Below are 22,285 nucleotides of genomic sequence, written 5' to 3' on the forward strand. Positions count from 1 at the left end.
CTTTCTTTTGCCAGCACTTTTCCATGCAGAAGTGGCTTGGAAGGAGGTCTACTGCAAGGCAGTGAAATGGATTGGAAAGGAGGCTGTTTTCTTGGTAGTTTGATGTTTTAGTTGGGATTATCTATGGATCCTTGCAGCATAGGCAGAAATATGTAAGATGAGTTTCAAGAATACAGACAGTCTTTGCCAGTCCACTGAGATGACTTTTAGATATTCATTACTTTTACTTGACTTTTATATGGGTTATAAAAAGTAAATGTGGTGAAACCTCATTTTTACATGGGCAGAATAGAATTTCTGCTGGTTGGCCTTAAACCGCTCCCATACTTGAAATTAATTGAAGTCCATGGCTTTATTGCCTCCAACACTTTTAAACCAATGCAATTTTTCATTTTCCCCGAAGTTGCAGTTTTATTAGACCAAGTTACAGCAATAACATCCCTTATGAGAAGGAGGAAGAAGGGAAGGGGAGAACCACCTGCCAGGGAACATAGTAATGAGAAAATCATGCTTCTTTTAATTTCCATTTATAAATATTGTTAACATAATCAGGAAGAGAACACAACTGTTCTTTCTCTCTTTTATTTTTAAAAGTGCCTTAATAGGCAGAATTTATTTCTCTTCCCAAAAAGCAACCTTCATTCATTTCTACACTAGATACTTTCCAGTGGTATCTGAAGGTAGAGAGGATGTGTGTGTATTGTTGCTGATGGGTTTTGAAAAATTTCAGTTGGTGCATGGGCAACCTCCAAAATAGGGCAGAGAAGCCTCTGGAAATCACAGTGGTATGTGCAGATGTTGGGAAAAGTAATTTTACTATGAACACCATCTTATTGAGGGAATTGTGGCTGTGATTGTTGCAGATACTGTGGAGAAAGAAATGTGGGAAATGAATGACATTTGCCTTGAAGCCTATATGTGAGCCTGAGCTTTGAACAAGAGGTTAAGGAGAAAGTACAGATGACTGCATTTATAAAATATTTTATTCTACTCTTCCAAAAGAGCTGCTCAAATAAGGCAGCTTATCCTCAATTTAAGTAACTGTTTAAGGTTAGACCAGCTCTTGATGGAAGATATTTGTTGTTGCAACGGAAGAGCTATCTATTCATAAAAACTCCAAATGATATTTGCTCTCTTTAAATATCTTTTTATTTTGGTGGTGACATCTCTTCACAGCAGCAGATCACAGTGGAAATACATTCATTGAGAGGGGCTGAGACTGCCAGAACTCATTTCACAAAGCTGTCATAGGCTAAACTCGAACCTAGGTCCCAGAGGGTCCCACTTAAGTGTTGACCTAAAAACAAATGTGCCAGTTGGCTAGAGCATGTATTCTAAAGTTGCAGCAGAAGGGAATAAGCTTGACTGACTTCTGTCCCTGTAGAGTTTATATCTGCAAATGCAGAAGGAGAAGCAAAACATTATTAGTCTTAAAATGATTCTAATTTTAATAACTGGCCGCTAAGTATGAAGCTTTAAATTGAGTGATCCTTTAGGCTTTTGTGCTCTAAGGGGTCCATGTGTGCCTACGTTAGTGTGTGTTTCTGAATTCCTGTAAAACACAAGTGTTTCTAAACAGTGAGTCTCGAGAATTCCCTCCCCTCCCTTTTCTTTCCTTCAGCACTGTACTTAAAGCGGAGTCAGACACTACCCTTATTTTAAAACAAACAGGTCTGTAAACTTTATGTGCAGCATTTAAATACTCATGTTAAAATTCAGACCTAGTGCCTACATTTCCCTGAGTGCTGTCAATTTTATGAGATGAAACTGGGAGCTTGAGCTGAACAACTAATAGTATGCAGCATGCACATGCTGCCTTCCAACAAGTGTTTAATGATGTTGGGGTCAGTTTGCAACAGTTAAGACAATTTCTGAACAGTTAAGTCATTTTCTGAACTGTTTAGAACCTGGAGATCTCCTAGCTACTTTTGTTAATCTTTCAAACTATTTAGGAAAATGAAGCAATAATGGAAGTTATTAGATTTAGAATATTCAATAATGGCTAAAATGCCATAAAGTCTTTTTATAATTCGCATATGTTTTTTGGTTTTTGAATTTGCAGGCTACTTTTCTATTTGGAAGTAGCTGCCCAAGTGGAAATTTCCACTCTTGAAAGAGCCTTGTGGATGTAATTTGTCATGCAAGGACTCAGTGTATAGGCAGGGCTTTTGCGCAGCAAATATATTTGCTTTCAGAATGTGTTTTTTATTTTTTAAAATTAATCTGGTTTCTCTCTGTAATATAATTCCCTTAAAAATAAATACTGCCCTTTACCCCTGTCAAAGAAATTCCTTGGTTTTGATCACAAGCCACATGGCATGAGAAAGACTTCCTGACATGGGTCATTTCCAGTCTCTGCTTGCGGGTCCATCTGTGTTTGCACAGTTGAAGGGCAGGGTGCAGCAGTATGGACCAAAGCATACAGAGAGATGATGAGAGCTCTGACCTTGGTTGTGGGCAGCAAGAAACACAGGAATGGCTGTGCCCAGATGACTGTGGGGTGCTGAGAGCGGATGTGAGTGGTTTAAAGTGGAATTGCCTTCCTGCTTCTCCTCACACACCACCCCACCCCTAATATGAATGTAGTGTTGGCGTGTTTTAGTTTCTCTTCTTCCAAGGAGTTGTGGGCGATCCTAATCAACTTCAAGGCTAGATAAGGTGCATTCACAGATACCACCTCTCTGTTCCCCTGGCCAGTGAGCCTACTCCTGGTTACTCATCTGCTTGGCTAAAGAGTGTAACATCTTAAAATGTACTTGCACAATCTCCTGTTATTATGTGAGTTCGTCCTCGTTTTCTAAAATGACTTGTTTCAGTCTCAGCTCTCAAATATCTAAAAGGAAAGATGAGGCAGCCAAAGCAGAAAAGGGAAAAGTGGTGAAACACTTACATTCCTTTTGTTGGAATGTGCACAACCATTTCTCTTCTGCATTTCACTTGTTGTACTGTTGTTCCCAAGGAAAAACAAAGTTAAGTGCCAGCTTGCTTTATTAGGGAAGACTGATTGGTTTATTTCTGTCTTTGAAGGAAGCTTTTAGTAAAATGGGAAAAAAGTCAGGAGTAGTTAAAGCTACTGTGTTCCTCCTCAGAGGAAGAAGAAAAGTTCTAGGCTACACATTATCTCACTGAGCTGGTCATCTGCAGAACTGAGGCAGTGCAGTGAGCTGTGAGGTGTCTCTGCACACATGGCTGTGTGGTGAGGCTGCACGTTTCTTTCAGTTATATACTTCAGTTGGGCTCAGGACTGCTGATCTGAGGCTGGAGCTATCCTGCTATCCCCCAAATGCCTGTTAATATGTCAACCAGATAAAGCTTTCTTTGTGCATTCTATATCTTTTATGCTAGAGTAGTTAGTTTCCAGTTTTCCCATGATCTGGCAAACACAGGAACTTGATAAGCATTGTCTTTAACTCATACACAAGTTCAGAGCATGAGTAGCATTTTGACCTGGAGTATAATCTTTCCAGAGCTTTGTTTCTGTCAAATAGTGTGGTGATGGAGTATTGGAGTGGGTTGTAAAATCAAGATTAATTTCATGTTTATGTAAATCAAATTTGTTAGTCTCTTAATTCTGGTAATTTCCTGTGAAACACTGTAGTTAACAGTGAAAAGAAGTTCCTGCACACTCATTGATTTGATTTTTCTTTTCATTGAAAAACTAATTGCATAGGTGGTTTATCCCTTCTTACGATGATCAAAGCAGCTTCAATAGCTGTGATAAAATTGACAAACCTAACACTGGAGTGTGGAATAGCTTGGGTGAAAAATGGAGCTGCATTTGTGGGAGTAGAAGGGAAATTTGCTTTTCATTGAGATTAAGAAAAAAAAAAAAAAGAAAAGCCGCTTTTGCTTATTTAGCAATAAATTCTACAGTGTGCTGCAGGCCCATTCCAGATAGTTTTCTTCTCGTCATTAGCACAACAACCTATTTTGATTTATTTTTTTTTTTTCCTTGAATGTTCTCTTCTTACATGCCTGACATCACAGTCTTGATTTTCTTTCAGACCCTAACTGTAAACTAGAAGACAAGGCAGAAGATGGAGATGTGCTAGACTGTAAGAAAAGGCCGGATGAAGGGGAGGAGTTAGAAGAAGAAGCTGTGCACAGCTGTGACAGCTGCCTCCAGGTGTTTGAGTCACTGAGCGATATCACAGAACACAAGATTAATCAATGCCAACTGACAGGTAAATAATACTTATCACTTTGTGGCTTTGTGCACTGCTCTATTTCTGATTCCCATCCCCTGCTTCTGATATCCCTCCCTTTTCTGTTACTTTATTCCTGCCCTTGAATGCTTTGTTGAGACCTTTATAAACAGATTTTGGGACAGGATTATACTGTAAATGGAGCATTATAAATTTCCTTAGTACCAAAGGATATATGATTGCTGTGTGTGTTTTCTAGATTCATACTGTACAGCTGTCCATGCTTTGTTCCCACATTTATTTTGCTAGGTCACTTGTGAATGCAGAGGGCATTTTTAAGTGGGGCTTAAGTGATATAATGTTACATGATGAATGAATTCGCACAATGGTCTGTTTCAGATCTGGGATGGATGTTGTGTTACTCTAATCTGTTAACTACAAATGACTGTACAGTAATCAGTAACTGAAAGTTGAGAGGAATTAAGCTAATTGTTAGAGGAGAAAATAAGATCTCAGCTTCAGTGAAGGGGCAGAACTGAGTACTGGTCAGACACTACTGAATTGAGTAGAACTGAGTGAATAGACCTGTCTACCACCTAGATTCCTCTTTGAAATTATTGTAGAGAGCCTCCTTACTGAGAAAACCATGTGAAACCTGCTGAATTTAAATTTAGTAGGTTTTTTGATGATACAAACTGTAGGTCCAAACAGGCTCAGTGTCAAGAGAAGGGCACTTATATTTTTGTTAGATAGCATTTTATTTTTAGCCTGTACAGTGTAAAATGTACTTATTGTGTAGTGGAGTTTTTTTAAAACCTTTCTTTATTATGACTTTGTAAATAAGAAAATTCCCTTTCCATCTGGGGATGCTTTTAGAAAATGTCTATGTGTGGTCATGTTTGGAGAGCTTCCTGAGTTTTGATTCCAATAGGTCCATAGGCTAAGCCCTGTCAGAATGAGACATAGAAGTCAGATAGCAGTATCACTCTTGAGGATGAAGAGAAAAAAGATGATGAGCAGAAGAGGAGTAAGTGGGCAGGAGCAGAAGAAAGATTGAGGAAGTAATGTGGATCTGTCAAATGATTTTAAGCCTCACTCCAAATTATGGAAGATGGAAATCTGCTGCAGCAAGGAGTGTTTACTTTTATTAATGTACTGCTTTGCCTTTTCTTGCCTGTAAAATGTATTTCTGACTTGAGATACAATCAATTCAATCATTTTCTAATCATTCCTACAAACTTCCAGAATGTATTTTTCTACAGTGCTCATGATTTCTGGCAGTATGGATATTCTCTCTTGACTTGAAATAACTCAAACATTTTTCTCTCCTTTTCTTCATACTTTTCTCCTTTCTTTTACTCTTTCTGTGTTGAAAAATTCTTGGCTTAACTTGTCTCTTCCTTTCCCCTCCCAGAAAGCACTCACCCTGCCTGAGTCCCCTGGCTCTCCCCTTCACTCTCACAGATCCCATTTATTCATCCCTGTGGGTTTTTTACCTTGTTCCAATACAGCTGTCTCTCCTTTCTGGTTAGTTAGTTGCTGCCCCCTTCTACCAAGTGTTTTCTCTGCTTTAAAGCAGCAAGCAGGATGCACTGAACAGTGCTTGCACAGTTGGGTTAAGAAACTGAAGAAAAGCAGGTGAGGGGAGCAGTAAATAGGAAGAATCCTGGACCACTGCTCCTGAGCACAGCAGTTCTTGCTGAGAGCTGTGCTGCTAAATGAGAGTGAAAATAAAGATGCTGGATTAGTCAAGGAGAGGCACATGTGTGAAGGTAGGAATACATATACAATAGCACAGGATGGGGAAATAAAAATGAATCTTGAAGGAAATTAAGTTCCTAAAAATACCTTTGCCTGTCTTTCAAGGAAACTTGTGATAGTGAATGGGTAGAGACCAGGCTGTTTGAAAGCTAATGAAGTGAACAGAAACTGAAACTACACACCCTTCTGGAGTACAAAGTTGACAAAAAGCCAACTGTCCTCTGTTTCTAAATATAGATGACCTAAATACACCCTTGGAGTTGAAAAAGGGGCCTGAATGACGTGGCTGGAGTTGAGGATTTCTTCTTAAGCAAAAAAATACTGAACAGGTTGTTAGTGAGGTTGATTCACTGCAGGATCCTAGGGTGCATGTGTGACCCCACATTAAGGACACAACATTCCAGACAACCTCGTTGGCAGAAATTATTTTTTAGATAATCTGTGACAAACAGTTGACAGACAGAAGCCTTTCTTTTCTGGAACACAATATATATTTGACAAAAATAAGGTTTGCTTTTAGCATTTTAGTCAAGCTCCCCAGACTCTTGTCTTTCTCTTCCACAAGCACTTTTGGGTGTCATGCTCAAAGGTGTTTTAAAATAAAGTGATATCAAGAAGGGCTGGTTGCACCTCCCTTTCTCATCACAGTCCTCTGATGCAACAGGGTCTTACATAGTTGCTCTGGTTGTCTCCTTTCAGAGGAGTCCCACTGAAAATAGGAGACAGTCTAAGGTGTCTACTAGTAAGTCTACAAAAAATGTCTGTCACTAAATTGTTAATGAAAAGCAAAAGGTTTAAAAATTTTACTTTTTTCTACTGTATTCTGCCGTTTGGATCAACTATGTCCTCTCTGAAGGAGGAAAGAGTGTATCATCTATGTTGATGAGATTTTTCCAGTCTGAGTCTCAGGCAGGGAAGAGTTACTCAAAATGTCTATTATGTAAAAGTGCCAGGGCTGTGATACTCTGAATGCCATGTTTAAGTTGTGAAGCCCTCCAAGCCCTATTCTTCAGATGGCTGAGCCAGCTGCTGCAGCTTGCCTGGATTTTACTGAGCTTCACTGAGGTGCTCTGTGAGATGTATAGAGAGCTACACTGAGAGAGTTTATGAACTGTGCATGTTGATCCAGTTGTGTGGTCTTTTTCCATTCAGTTATATTGGGTAAAATCAACAATTATGTTGATGGAACAAACAGCATGAAAAAATAAGTGGCTTAAGGCAACCTTCTAGTAAAACTCTGAATATGAAACACAACATTTGAGTGTGACAGTGTCTTGACTGCCCCTAGTTCCATCAAACTTGTAATATGCTTAAGAATGAGGCCTGTCACTTAAGGTTCTCAAATTGATACTCAGGCTTCTAGTTTTTGCATTTGAAAATATCAGATGTGTTCCTTTGAAGTTTTGACAGTTCAGTGGAAGGAGTATAATTGCTTTATTGAATCTTCATTCTGTACTCTCAACCAAAGACTGGAATGAGGAGAAGGGAGCTGGTTTATTAGACAGTGCTCCCAATCTCTCAAAGTGTCAGTCACCCCCACCTATTCAGAGGACAGTGGAAGATGAGAGTTACTTACAACTCTGTGAGATTTAGCTCTCAGGACCTTGAATTGCTGTTCTCTTGCAGATTTTTTCAAAGGAAGAGAAAAAAGTCCTCCCCAACTGGTTCCTTTCTGTAATCTGTTGTTTGAATTGAACTCATGTTCTTTTTTCTGGAGGAGGGCATAGCTGCTCTTTTATCCTAAGGTGTGCTCTATTGATCTTTTCAATTTGGGTCTGATCCAGTGTCCATTGAAGTCAGTGAAAAGATTCCCATTGACTTCAGTGGGGGATGGAACAGGCCCTTCATGAGATATTTAGTAATATTTTTTGCTATCATCTGAAATACTTGTATTGAAGCTTTATCTGAAAAGGTGATGATTTATTTATGTTAATTGCTGACAATTCCTGTGATGTTTGTGGCATACAGATAATGGATAAATGGGGGGAAAAGCTCAAAAAAATTCTTTGCAATACTTGTAACCAAGGATAGGTAAGATGCTGAACTATATTCATTTAGTCATTCGAAAAGATTGGCAATAAAAATATGGATTTAATAGTGCTTCTTTCTGTTGTTAATGCTTTTCTCACTGTATTCTTCCTGCAGCATTTAATTTAATAACTCAAGCCACTTGCACATTGTCATCCTCTATGTTATGTGTATAATCAAAGGGTCCAATTAGCATGGCTATGAGCCTGATGTCTTCCTAGTATATGTCAGTTTGGATCTCACTGGAGGACCTTGAATGCAGGACCAAATATAGCACACTACTGATAAACCCTCAACTGCTCCTTCTCTCCTCTCCTGCCATCGGGAAAGGACACTTAACCTTTTGCATTGCTGCCATATATGCTATTGGTAGGACACAATGTCAGACACCTTCTTTTATTGTCTCCAGCTTCATTTATAATCCTTTTTCACTGCACAGTGCTTTGTGTTGGGTTTTTTCCCCTTTCAGTCCTTGGGGATCCTGCTTTATGAAGTCTCCTGTGTCTATGTGAGAACTGCCTCTCCACTGGCTGACTCTATGTGCAGAGGTATCCAGCTCAAGCCTGGTACTCTTCTAGATCCTGTAGGTCACTTTGGCATCAGAAATCTCAGCCATCACTAGAGTAATAGTAGGACAAGGAGTATAAACATGCTGTGAACATACCAGTCTAGCTGGCTGAGTTGCTGAATAACTCAACAGCAGTGGACATGCTGGCACACAGGTCTGACATTCTCTACCTGAATGTGAGTAGACACAGTGCATGTTACAGGACTTCCCTTCTAGCCCTGTTGGCATCACAGGCTATAAAACTTGCCTGAAAGCAGGCTACTGAATCATATGCAGTCTTAATTTCAAGGCCAAGGGTTTTCTGAGGGAAAAGACATGAGGTATTTCTCCACTGGGGATATTTATTTTACCTTTAGGTGGTTAGGTAGGCTCCATTCTATGCTTTTTACTCTAGCTTAGTTCTACAACTCTGGCAGGTTGAGTAAGTATGTCAGGTAGAGCTTATAGCCATTCCTGTTATCACCTAAGCTATTTCTGATATTGAAAAGGTTACTGGTCATACCTGTGTGTCCCCTTCCAATGAAGAGATGCAGCCCTGCCCCTGTCTTGCTCAGAGATTCCTCTCTGATGCCATCTGAAAAGAATTCCAGAACTGTATTAGGGGCCCATTGCTTGGAGTGCTGGTCTCCATCACACTGGAGTATCACAAGGCTGGGAACTCCTAGATAAGTCAGTAGTTCTGTTTTTCTAATTATGAACAAAATTAATTTTCATCATCATCCTGAGAAACACCTACTTTCGTGTCTAGGTATGAGAGCTTGTGCTACATAACAGCTTCACAGACAGCACACACCATGAGTGTTCGTGGACTTAGCAAACGGGAGGCAATAGAGATTCCACTGTAATGGTTTCTGTCTCTTGCCTCTTTTCTCTTCTTCCAGGAATTTTTCATCTTTCTGAATGAGTTGGTAATGCCAGGACGATCTCATTCACTAGAACATTTGAAAACTTTCCAGGGGATTTTGTCCCAGAGGATGTATGCTGTGCACAGTGAGACTACAAGATAAATCTTGTGAACACTTGGTGTTACCATGCTTTGATATCCTAGCTAGAACAGCTCTTCTTGCTAGCAAAAGAACCCTGGCCAGATATATTGTGTTTCTTGTCATTATTTTCTCAGTTTCCATCACATGTGTGGAAAAAAGATACATGGCACAGCTCCTTGGTCATTTCAGCATCACAGAGAAAAATCTGAGCTTGATCAAAGTGCTTCTGAGGACAAGGACCCTAAGAAGTTAAATATATGATGCACCAAAAGCATATTCATCTGCTTCATTGCAGTTGGTGGCACACTGCCAAGCACTGTTTGCCAAGTACAGTTACTTCACTTGAGAGAGTCACTCTGTTTCTCTAGAGAATTCCTGCACCAAGGACTGCATATGGATTTTACATTAAACAGTTATTGAATAAAAGACAAACAGTGTTTGGACTTGGGACTTGAGCTCAGGCCTTTCTTTCCTTAGAGGGCTTCTCAGTTGCAGAATTAGAGAGACATACTTCTACTTTTCCATTTGATTTGGACCACAGACTTCTGACTTCTTTTCCACAGAATGATATTCTATTTGACAGATAGTGGAAAGCAGATCCTCACCTCCAGTTTCTTCTCCCAGCCAACACACATGGTAGTTTGCAATTTGTAGCCTCACATCCTTTCATTATTATGTGGTCCAGGATCCATATCTGCAACTCCAAAACCTTGATATTTGGGGGAAAAGGGGAATAGGGTGGTAATTACAGCCTCTGCCTCCAAAGATCATAATTTTGAATTCAAAGAACAATATAAAGCTTCCCACTGGACTTGGATGGAAGATTTATATGCAGTACTGAATGGCCAAGGCTATACAGAATCTGCCATACAGAAGTTCAAATGCAAAACTTCATGCTCCTGTGGAGGATAGATGAAGGTCTTGGTAATTGTGTTCCTACACTTTCGTATCAAAATTCTGTGAAAATAATTCTTAGATATGGAGGGAACTTGTATATGCTGTAGCTGGAAGCTGTGAAAGTAGAGAGCACAGCCTTCTGGCTGGCTGTTCTTCAAAATCCCTGTGCTTATCTCGAGGATCAGTGATGAACAGCCAACATGGGCAAGGAGGCATAAACCCCTTCCCTTTTGCTTGGAAACCATTAATCTCTGCTCTTGAGATTGTTAATCAGTCATAAAACCAGTAGATCTTCATCTCCTGGGTGTTTTAAAAGCAGCTTGTAGCACTTCCTGAGTTGTCTGTCAGTGACCCCCTGTAATAGAAAGCAGCTGATAGTCTGTATCATGGAACTGTTATTTTTGACTTGGGGGACCCCTGTAGCAAACCTGTTCAGGAGTATTAATTGTAAGCGCCAGAAGTCTTGCTCTGGAGGTGGGAGAATAAACTAGCAGTGTCTTCCAAGAGAGTTTGAATGCTTCTTGTATATCTTCCATTGATGTTTTTTACTCAATTTTTCTTCCTATTTTCCTTATTCTAGCCTGATTTTCTATCACTAAAAAGGCTGATGATTTTCTTAACACATGAATTCCCAACATAACATCAAGGGACCAGATCTGATGCCAGGTCCCTGCACCACTGAGGGCACCATTGCCATGCTGAGTACCATGGACAGAGACACCCCCTTGCTGGCCCAGGAGTCCTGCTGTGCAGCAGAAACTGCTCCACTGGACACTGTAGTTCTCTCATTGGCAAAGGGATTTGGTGTAGGCAGCCCCAGTACAGGGGTTAGCAGGTCTGGCCCCTGATAGAACTGTCTCTCTGATGTCTTTCATGTTTAAATAATCTGGGATCTTGTATGGGACTCTAAGGGCTCATCTTGCAGATATCCATGCCTTACTGGGCAAATGGAGTAGGCAGCAGACTTTGTCCAAAGTGCTCTTAACACCCAAGGCATACATTCTTGTCTGTAACATGAATCCAGTCATACTGGGGCTTGGCCATCACACACTTGAACCAAGCTTTTGTCTACTTTTGCTCAGAGGTTCCCAAGTAAAACTGTTTCACTGAAAAGTGAACCTTGAGGACAACAATACACTGGTTTGCAGGATAAAAGACAATTCTGTCACCCAGAATCTGGTTTAGGATCATAGAATCATTAAGGTTGAAAATTACCTCCAAGATCATTGAGCCCAGTCTTTGAGTGAACACCACCCTGTCAACTAAACTATAACACTGAGTGCCATGTTCAGTTGTTTCTTAAATGTCACCAGGGATGGTGACTCCACCGCTTCCCTAGGAAGCCTGTCCCACTGCTTAACCACCCTTTCAGTGAAAAAGCTCTTCCTGTGGTCCAGCCTGAACTTCCCCTGGTGCAGCTTAAGGCTATACCCTCTGGTCCTGTCGCTTGTTGCCTGGGAGAATATGCCGAACCCCCATCTGGCTACAGCCTCCTTCCAGGTGGTTTTAAAGAGCAGTAAAGTCTCTTAAAAAAACCATTTTATATAAACACTATACCTTGGTTCACTGTCTGCTTCCCAAATTGTGCTTAGCAGTACAACTTACAATCGTAGTCCTAGGCTATAGCAGAAGACATATCTGTGTGGTGCTATTTTGACATATTTTGACAACTGTGAAAGAAAGCATAACTGGGAGCACCTGACATTCTGTTGTGGGTAAGTGCAATATCATTTGGTTCTGGGAGGAGCCACAACAATGTCATAAATTGTTCCTTATTTTTTGGTTTCCAAGCTAGCCCTAGGTCACTGCCCCTGTTTTGAAGCACTGACTTGGCCAGTTCCCTGGCTTTTTCAGAGTTAGTTCAAATGCCTCCCTGGCACTCTGTTGAAAATCTGCCCTGGCTAGATCCAGAACTTTGCTTTATTACAGTGACAGTCTGTTGTTCCATTTATTTATAGCCACTGCTGGGTGTTCTAAAGGTCAAGCCGTTTCCTCACAGCATTTCCAAATGGGCAGTGCAGGGTATCTCTCTGCATCACTGTTTGGCTACTGTGACTTACCCATTGAAAAGTAACCTTGCTCTCTGAGTATTCAAGTGGCATCTCCTGCCTGCTTCAGAAGAGGGTCCAATTTCTGAAATCTGCCAGGTGATGACATGAGGTAATCCACTGACCTTTATCAGGCATTCTGTGCAGGACGTAACCATCAGTGCTCATTCCAGTTTTGGGAAAGCAGTACTATAATCACTATTTGATCTATGCAGCTGAAATTCCTAATTCTCCTTGTCCGAGGAAGATGGTTGCCTGCAGGGAAAGGACCAGAGGGGGCAGGGGAATCATCAACGCTGGCACATATGTGAAGAAGAAAAAATAGTCATTACTTACCCTATGATAACTATGTTCCTTCCAATTACTGTTGTAATCAATATGGATCCTGTGGCCAAGCTTGTCTTGTTTTTCACAGTCCTCAGCAATACAGACTTTGAATTGTAAAGCTGCTGCTGATACAGGGTCATAGCTACCCTGACCTTTACTCTGTACAATGGGAATTCATGTGTATGATTCTAATAGACACACTATTAAAAAAGAATTAATGATTGTCTTGCATGTATGTATGTATATACACCTACAGTCCATACTGATTACAATGTTTCAGAGAAGTCAACTACCTTGGAATAAATACCTGTTGTTTATTTTATGCTTCTATTTTACTGGAATATTTATAATATATTGTCAGTGTATTACAAAATGGGTCTTGTTGCCATGACAAATTAGCCTTTTTAAGTGGTGAATTTCCTGCACCTTCTAAAATAATTTTCTTGAAATACTTGCTGTTTTTATTATTGGTGCTTACTTTAATTACCATTTCGAAATGAACGGAATGGGAGGTACAACATATTATCATTACTTATATGTTCAGTAGTTAAATTCATAGCTTGAAAACCAAATGTAACAAAATGCCCCACAGCTCTTTAACACTTTTCTTAATACAGTTGTAGAAAAACCTTAATTCATGTTTATACAATCAGCTGTAGAGTGTTAAGGCTTCCAGGCAATGTGGTAGTTCACTAACACATCACCCATATGGGCTTTGTTTATCTTTTTAAGCATCATCTGGAGGGTCTAAAACCCCCACTTTTTAGGAAAAAAGAGAGTTGTTGGAGCAGAAAGGTCCTTAAAAACATTCCAGTCCCTGCCTGGACTTGGCATAATATTCTGTTAGACATGGTTGCAAAGTCACTTCTGCTTCTATAGCGTGACTCTGTTGGTTATTAAGTTATTGGTTTAAGACAAAGGGAAAACACCTTTTAATTTACCCAGGGTGTTCTGAGCTATATATTTTGCCTTTTGAGAAAGACACCTTTTCTGTTGTGGAAACACATTGTAACGATCAGATAGAAATCAGTGTGCTGCATCTATGGAAAATGCTGGAACCTGAAATCCCTTTTACTAAAGCTCCTCTGTCTTACAAGACGCCAGTTAGGCCACTTATTCCAACTGTTCTTCCAAAATGACTGATAGTTGAGTCAAATTCTTTCTTAGTGTGGACCCTTAATATTCCTAATTTTATATCCCTGTACTTGTACTAAAGAGGTCATAGTCCTTAGCTGAGGTTATCATTTGGGAATGCTGTAGTGTAACTGATATCTATGACCTCTTAATAACCATCAGGAGCAAGAGATCGGGATCATTCTACAACATGCCCTGGGGGTACTTTCCCTTCAAGAAGGCAAGCTGGAACTGTTCAACCTTTTTCTTTCTTTCAGTTTTTTACCTTCGGGGGAAATTGATCGATTTGGAGATGATTATTCCATAATCTCTGAATTTTTCTCTTCTACACTGCAATGGGAACTCCTTGAAGTTTAAAGGGATGAGTCTCTTGTGTGCATTGTGGAGTGAACCCAAGGAGTTTATGGGGACAGAAGTCCTTTTAGCACAGTTAGTGTAATTTTAGGCAAGTTTGAAACTAAAATACCAGGACGATCTGTGGACAGAAAAGGGTAAATTTGTTATTAATTTTGTCTGAACAAGTGTGATCACTCCTTTCAATGGATGCTTCATTTGGGGGAAGAGACTGGGGTTTCCCAAAAATGTAAACATATAAAAGCCATGGTAGGACTGAGGGTTATCATTGAAACCAAGTACAAAAGACGAACTGGCAATCAGCTTCTGAAATATCCAAATTTGTCAGAGAGTATTTGTCATGGATTTAATAATGACATGAAAGGCTGGAACTTCATGTGTGAAATTTTGGTTCAAATTTTCTCTTGACAGTGTTATCAAAATCATGTTGTTATACATGTACAAGTGAAGTGATTTAATATTTTTGTCTGTAATATTGCTGAAGCATATAAAATGCAGGAAATTATTTTGCCCTTATGTAAAAACAAGGAAAGTATGCTTTCAGGACAGGGAATGGACTGGAGCGTGTCGAGATGTCTTTTGAAATAGAGCTCTGGGTAAGATAGTGCCATGGATTGGCACTTAGTCGATATGTATAATATATGGGAATTAGTTTTAAATTTCATAAAAATACCTGTCACTGGTTTATTGCCTCCCTCACCGTGACCAGAACTGGTGTCTCTCGTTTGTTTTACTGCTGGATCCCAGCAGGAAGTGCAGTCTAATGACTGAAGGAAGGTTGAGTGACTCATGCGGGGGAGGCTGGAGAAGGGTCAAGTTTTTCAAGTACTTTGCAAGGCTTCTACCAGCTGTAAAAGCAAAGCACAGGGAAATGAAACTGGCAGTTGCTAATTCACCTTTCTCTGACAAATGCTGGCTTCAGCATGAGTGCATAACACATCAGTTTTACCATTAACACATTAATTAATGTCATTAATTTTTCATGAGTATGTGTTTATTTCTCACTGTTGTTATCTGACTTCAGTACATGGCCGGGAATGATACTTGGATTTTTGCAAAACACTGAGCATGTTCGATTTTTCCTGTAAATTCAGTTTCTAAGCAACACCTCTTTGTCCTGAACTATTTTAATGTGTCAATAACCACAGGTTTCTGTATGATTCTAATTATTCTTCTAAACTGCCTTTGAAATACTTAAAACAGGTTTAATATTTGCTCCTTCTGTTATGTTATGATTAGAATATTGTGTATTACAGGATAATCTTTTCTTCACAGGCATCCGTCAAGCCTGACTGGAGAATTTTCTTCAATTTTTGTCCGTAGGTTGTTGTCTGTAATCTTTGCTTCACTGAAACCAGTGGAAAAGTCATTATTATGTTCACAGAGGGCAGGATTTCTACTAGTGAGTTCAAATTCTCATTCTGTTTCTCTCAAGGTTCTTCCCCCTGCCCCCTTGATCTCTGCCTTTCTATTGCTCTGTCTTTTTAAAATAGTCATTGCTTAACTAACTTATTTTCAAATAGCACTTTCCAAACAAGTGGCAGGCTGTGGTATTAACCACAGTTATTTGCAAACAGTTTCCCATGGCAGGTAAGTTTGAAAGTAGAAAAGCTTCCCCTGTCTGCCATGATACCAGTTGCTCCCTGGTAAAGAAAAGGCTGAGGAAATGGAAGAATGCAGTTCATCTTATTAAAATTAGATGCTGTCTCTTTTGTGACTCTCTCTGCCTGCCACTGTGGCTGATTTTTATCTTGTTATTTAGTGCACTTGCTACTGAGACTACTTTTCTGTCCTTGTTATCTCTATACTTGCGATTCTTTTACTGAGGGTTTCTGGAGTTGTGCTTTTATTTCTATTGCCTTTTTTTCTACCAGCAGGTCAGGTATCCCTGCAGTTCTCCCTTTGGCTGAGAAGGGTAGGAATGACTTTCTGTGTTGCTGGAATATCCCACTGCTTCTTCTTGTCTGTTCTCCCTCCTTTTTCACTCCACTCTTCTACTGTTTATTCCCTTTTTCCTCTACAATATCTAAAGTAGTGCTACTATTCCTATTGAGTACTTCAGTATTTCAGCAAGAATAGCAGAGTGAAATTCACTCAAAATACTTGGTTTCATTCTACATCCTCTGCTGCACTTGATGATGCTTTTTATAGGAACCAAAAATATAGCTGCAATCTCAGGTCTACAGTCCATGTTGTCATTTGCACAATCGTCCATTGCAACAGGTTCATTCTTGATTTGATCACTTTTTAAGCATTTTTGTAAATGCTCCAGCTTTTGTATAATGTTTCTTTAGGAATACACAATTGTGGATACCACTGAATGTGTCACAACTGGTAGGAAAAATTGCCCTTCATAGTGTGGGACTATTGAATACTAAGAGTATTTGGAATTCCACAGAGCATATGTTATTTTTTGGTCAGTGCAGGCATATCTGGCCCTGACATACAGCTGAGGGTGAGTTTGTGGATACAGACTTGGCTTCATGAGAGGCATGGAGCCTTTTTCATTGCATATCAGTTAATGGACAGTGCCTGAAGTGAACTCGTGTAGTTCTCCTCTATGGGCATGGAAAGAGGCCCAATACAAATTAAAGGCTGAATTCTAGCTCTTACAAAATCCATCATCTTGGATATGAAATCAAAGAGCATCTCTGTATGCTGAGTCCTACAGATTTTTTTTCATACAGTGGTTTTGAAACTGCACCTCAGTCAGTAAATCTGTGAGGGTGGTGAACAGGGCTATGATGAAAAAATACACGTTCACTGAATCAGAATCGTTCTTTGCATGGGGGGAAACCTTGTTTTATATACCTGTAAGAATTGCACAAGGCCTTTCATTCTCCAAGTTCCAAAACTTTTTACAACTATTTACCTACAATAGCAGGAAATGCAGCCAGCTTTGCAGAAGACAGCAGCTAAGACTCATGAGACATAGCAGAGGAAGACAGGAAACTGTCCAAGAATAATGTGGCAAGCCTCCTGTCCTTGTGAAAAATGCCACAGGATCTCAGTGTCCACAAAAAGTGCCACAACTTTTGAGATGTGAGTGGGTGGATTATTCCACACACACATTGTCAAAACCTGGCTGATGCTTTGCTTTCCAGGTCAGTAATAATCATGTAAGTGCCGTGTTTCAGAATAGTATGGCTCTTCTTTGTCACCCCTTTGTTTCAGAGGTAACTGGCAGCACAAGCTCTTTTACCATGCATTGGGGGAGGCTGGCCCTGCTAACCCCACCAGAGCTGGGGAAACCATTCTGCTTCCAAGGGCTTTTAGTCCCAGACATTTGGAGTCAAGGGGGTGAGGAAGTGGCTCAGCATAGTGTTCAACCCTAAAGTCGTATTCTGGCCCTCCCTTATCTCCTTATATCTGCTCTCTGGGAGCTCTAGCACAATATTTTGACTTGTGAGCCCAGAGGGTTGACTGTGTGGCAGACGCTTAAGGTAATTATGGGCTTACTTATACATTTTGCTGTCAAATTACGTAATTTTTGATAGAGGGCATAATGTATGCTTTCTAATACACACTCATGGAAGCCCAGGGTTCTGCCTCTTACTGCATAACTTAAAAATCAAACCATGTATTTTAACAGACCCCAGCACAATCGCCATAAAATGCATGCAGCATTCCACCCTTTCCTTCCGTAACATTCTAGGATGTATAAATACAGGATACTCTATGGAAGAAAAGTTTGGATTTGAAGCCTTTAACTGTGATAATGGAATGTGTTTACCAAGCTATGGAAGCTATTAGGTGTACAGGAAATACTGTGTATGTCAATATGCTCTTAGTGAATTGAGACATGGAATAATCATTCTTCCATCAACCATGTGCAGTAAGTGTGGTTTGCAATCCAAATTTTATTTGCATAGTTAATAGACTTGCCAGCTATTTTCTTAATGAAGTATGTAGTTTTATCAGAACTTTTTGCCTACTTCTGAGGAAGGGGAATGGGAAAAACAGAGAACAACATCTTTTAAAAACAAATTTAAAAGAAAATTTAATTATTTTGTTATTGACTAAAAATAAGTTTTCATTATGTTTGTACTTGGTGATACTAGAACTGAAGAAATTTTACTTTGAATGTAAAATGATTGTTAACATTTCCTGTGCTCCCACTGGAAGTGTCCTTTCTTTGGATGGAAGAGAATATTTCAGCAAGCATCTTTTTCTTAAGAAGATATTGCGACTTCTGTCTGGCTCTGAGTTGTTCATTGTAGTATCCTCTTTCTTCTTCATTCTTATACATTGCTTAAAATGCTACATAAAAGATTCTTCTTTCTTACTGCTTCTCAATGAGCGGTTAAAGCACATCGAAAGAAGAGTAATTGCATGTTAATTAGATTGCATATTAGCTTTAGGGACATGGCTCCAATACAGAACTCTGTAGCTGTCTTCTGTATAACAGCATTTGCCTGTAAAGGTGTTTTATGTTAAAATTCCAGTATAATTACATTGTATGTTTCAACTAAAAACATACTTTGCAATTAGCATTTTTGATAGCATTTCATCTATAAGAAACATGGACAGTCTTTTTTTTTTTCTTTTCCCTCAAGAAACTGTCCATCCCCAAAAAGTATCTATATTTGTACATGGATAGCTAGCCTACACTGGTGAAATGCTTCAAAAATAGCATGTATAATGTTATATTATTGTATAAGTAAAGTCTGGAGCACTCCCATTTTCCAGACCTCATGGGCACAATCAGGTGTACCATATTTTAAGAAACACTAAGCCTGTCTGAGCAAAATGCCTGCAGGATCTTATACTTCTCCCTCTATTTCTGTTTCCTTGCCTTTTTTATTTTTTTTTTTTTTTAAGAGCTCTGTCTCAGATTAATGTAGTTCATTTGAAGTTCATGCAGTGAGTGTATTGATCATTCAAATACCAATAGCTAAATAAAGTTATTTTGTCTTAAAATTTGTGACTCCAAAACTGATCTCATGAGTCTTTTTCTGTTCTTTGGTATGATCCTTCTGTACCAAGTCTGCACTGTTTTCTATGAGCTGGAGCTCATAGAGGGAGGAAAGAACCAAATTCCTATTCCTAATCTAAGGCATACTTGGTGAATTGTTTCCTCCCTGATATTTAAAATTAGACCCATTCACTAAGCGTACTTTCACAGCATTACCACTGTTTTCTCTAGGCTGAGGAAGCACAAAGTAATTATTCCAGACTGAAAGCTAGTAAACTTCAGACTAGAATTTACCTTTACAGGTAAAGGTAAGTAATTTCACAGAATATTAACCTTCTTCACATTGCTTTATTATTCAAGGCCAGGTCTTTCTAGCTTCTTGTCTTCACCCCCAAGTTCTCATTCATTTTTAATATTTCTTACCTTTCTTCCAGTCTGTATTATATTTGCTTAGAATACAGAAGATACTTGTGCTAGTAGAAAGGGAATGATATGTGTTTACTATGCCAAGTCTTTTTTTAAAAAAAATTATGAGTAGTAGAAATCTGTTCATCAAAAACTATTGTTTCTCATGTTAAGGATTTTTGTGTTATGATTATTTGTCTGTCTTTTCAGTAGATTCAGAAATGAAACAACCAACATGGTGATTCAATACAGGTTTGAGGAAGAAAGTGAGAAAATATTTGTATTTAATTGTTGACAAGAAAATTAATGAAAGCTGTTGCTCCCTCATGAAGAAAATAGGTTTAAAGTCCACTCATTTCTTCCACTGTTAAGCTGTGAGTAGATTTCAAGCTATTTAAAATTGCTGATCCTGAAAAGCCAACCTACACGAAAGAGGCTCAGAGAGTGCATAGTGGAATCTGGAGGGGGGACCAGGTGAGGATAGATGAGTTAGACAAATTCCTGTTACTTTTCATAAGTAATTACTTACTTATTCTTACTTATGTCAGAATCCTCTGCTTTGTGGAGATAATTAGTAACTCTAATGTTTTCATCCAGAGAAAGGAGCACAACTATACAGGTTTTGGTTTTTATTTTTTAAATATTTTTGAACTTCCATTTTGCAGTGATTGGTGAAGAAATACTGAGTGTGCCTTCCTTAAATGCTGCCTGTCTGGTATTTAGCTCCTAATATGACAATACTTTTTTGCCTTAAGTCTTTGGTGTATTTATCCTCACCGTGACTCAGAAAAGTTGAGTATCTATGAATATCTAAGGATGCTTAAAAATTAAATAAAAAATGAACTTAATTACTTAAGGTGAGATACACATGAGGTTGTGATCCTGAAACACTCTGTTTCCCTGAAAGACACCCTTCTGGCACACTTAGTGATGTCTTCTCTTGTCTGAGGCCCAAAACTAGCAGTTTTCTCTAAGATGAGTAAGCATAAAAAAATTATTTGTAGACTGAAAAGCAGTTCAGACAAGAATTTAAGTTTACAGGCACAGGTAAGTAATTTCACTGACTAATAACGTTCTCCACATTGCTTTGTTCTTTTGACCATCCCATAATCTAATGCTTTTCACCACTTCTTTAAGGCCATGAGTGAAGGAAACTTTTGCATATGAAATGAAATTGTATACCCAGAAATTATTATTCATGAATGCTCCATTCCAAATTTAATGCATTAAGATGCACAGATTATTTTAAAAGGGAGAGTAACACACAAGGAAGATATCATGAAAAGTCTGCCTTCTTCTAAATAGCATCATACAGTTAAAGGGCAGGAGAGTGTTGCTGGAGATCTGTTAGAGATGTGAGGAATGGAGGATGTGAAGGGGAGGTTCTTTATTCAATGGCATTACATTTCTCACTGTTGCTTGCCCCTTTCCCCTTGGCTTAAAAGGAAAGACAGAAATAAATGGCACTCCAGGATGAAATTACTGGTACAATACAGACCATATTTAATTAGAATTGTAAGTTAGACTTTCCCTTTTATGAATTCTGCCAGTTAATACTGTTACACAGAAGCTAGTCATGGTGCATGCATATACAACCAATCATTCTCACATGAGATTTCCATATAGCTATAAAACTGAAACTGTAAAACATGGTTTCCAGGTTATCCTCTTCCCATGAAGGTTTACAACATTTTATTTGGGATAAAAATTCTTGTTCTTCTTATTTGGGATTAAAAAAGTTCTTGTGACTCCGAATTTAAATTTTGTTGAACTTAACTGAGAAGATCTGGAGGCATAAAATTTGGAGCAACAATGTTTTGCTACATGCTTCCATGTTGATTTCAACTACTGGGTCCTATCCATCAGAGCTTATATTTTAGAAAATATTTTCTGTGAATCTTCATGAAAAGTATAGCAAGCTCTTACACAAATATCTATTTGTTTATAGAATTTTATTCAAAAGTATATATTAGAGTTCACTAATACCTATCTCTGCAACTCCAAAATAAAGAATGAGGCTTTAAAAATTAGAAGGCAACATCTGTTAAGTCTGGCTGTTTTGCATATCTATATACCATATAAATTTGTAAAAAAGATTTGAAAACAGGTATGCATAAAAGTGTAAGCAACATTTAGTTTACTGACCATAATGTGCTACTCATTGAGACAAGATTATGACCTGCAAATGGATCTCCAGTCTTAAGTAATTTTGCAGATGTGTAAAAAGTCCTCTCTGAAAGGATGGCAAATCGTGTTAAGTAAGGTGAAGTGGATAACATGATTGCTAAAATCTTTAATTGCTGAATAAATATTATAATAGCTGAAAGGATGCAGAGGTGCCTGAGATCCGTGTCTCTTTACATGGAAAGCTAACAAGACAGTCCTCTGCTATTTTACCCTCACTACTGCTCCAGTTTAATTTATGAAATTGACAAGATTTAAGTATTGGCATGAACAAATGTGACCAGACAAAACAGTAAACAGGATCGTGCCTCTGTGGTTTTCAATATGTGATGATAAAAGCAGAACTAGCATCCAAAATGAGGGAACAGAACTTTGGATTTCAATCATAGTCACTTCAACATACACAAAGATTAGCCTTTTCTCTAGAAGTAGCAATTAGGTATTACTGTGGCAGCTTTCTTCAGCCTTTTATTTGCTGTTACTTATTGCTGTTTGCTAGAGAAAGTGAAGAAGGAAATAGCTGAGGAAAGGGC

At 38.9% G+C, this 22,285-nt stretch overlaps 1 protein-coding gene across 23 annotated transcripts in view; it reads left to right on the forward strand.

The window, feature by feature from the left end:
- ZNF521 (zinc finger protein 521) overlaps positions 1-22,285 on the forward strand; it is a 229,877-nt gene that overhangs the window by 20,890 nt on the left and 186,702 nt on the right. For all 23 annotated transcript variants that reach the window (XR_015287061.1, XR_015287039.1, XM_086889925.1 and 20 more), the window contains one exon: positions 4,005-4,184. Coding sequence is in view for 20 of the 23 variants with exons in the window: in XM_086889925.1 (XP_086746051.1) it covers positions 4,005-4,184 (180 nt within the window). In the remaining 3 variants the exon portion in view is untranslated. The remainder of the gene's footprint in view (positions 1-4,004; positions 4,185-22,285) is intronic.

Source organism: Cyanistes caeruleus, chromosome 1, assembly GCF_971803275.1.
Source record: "Cyanistes caeruleus chromosome 1, bCyaCae1.hap1.1, whole genome shotgun sequence".
Lineage (NCBI taxonomy): Eukaryota > Metazoa > Chordata > Aves > Passeriformes > Paridae > Cyanistes > Cyanistes caeruleus.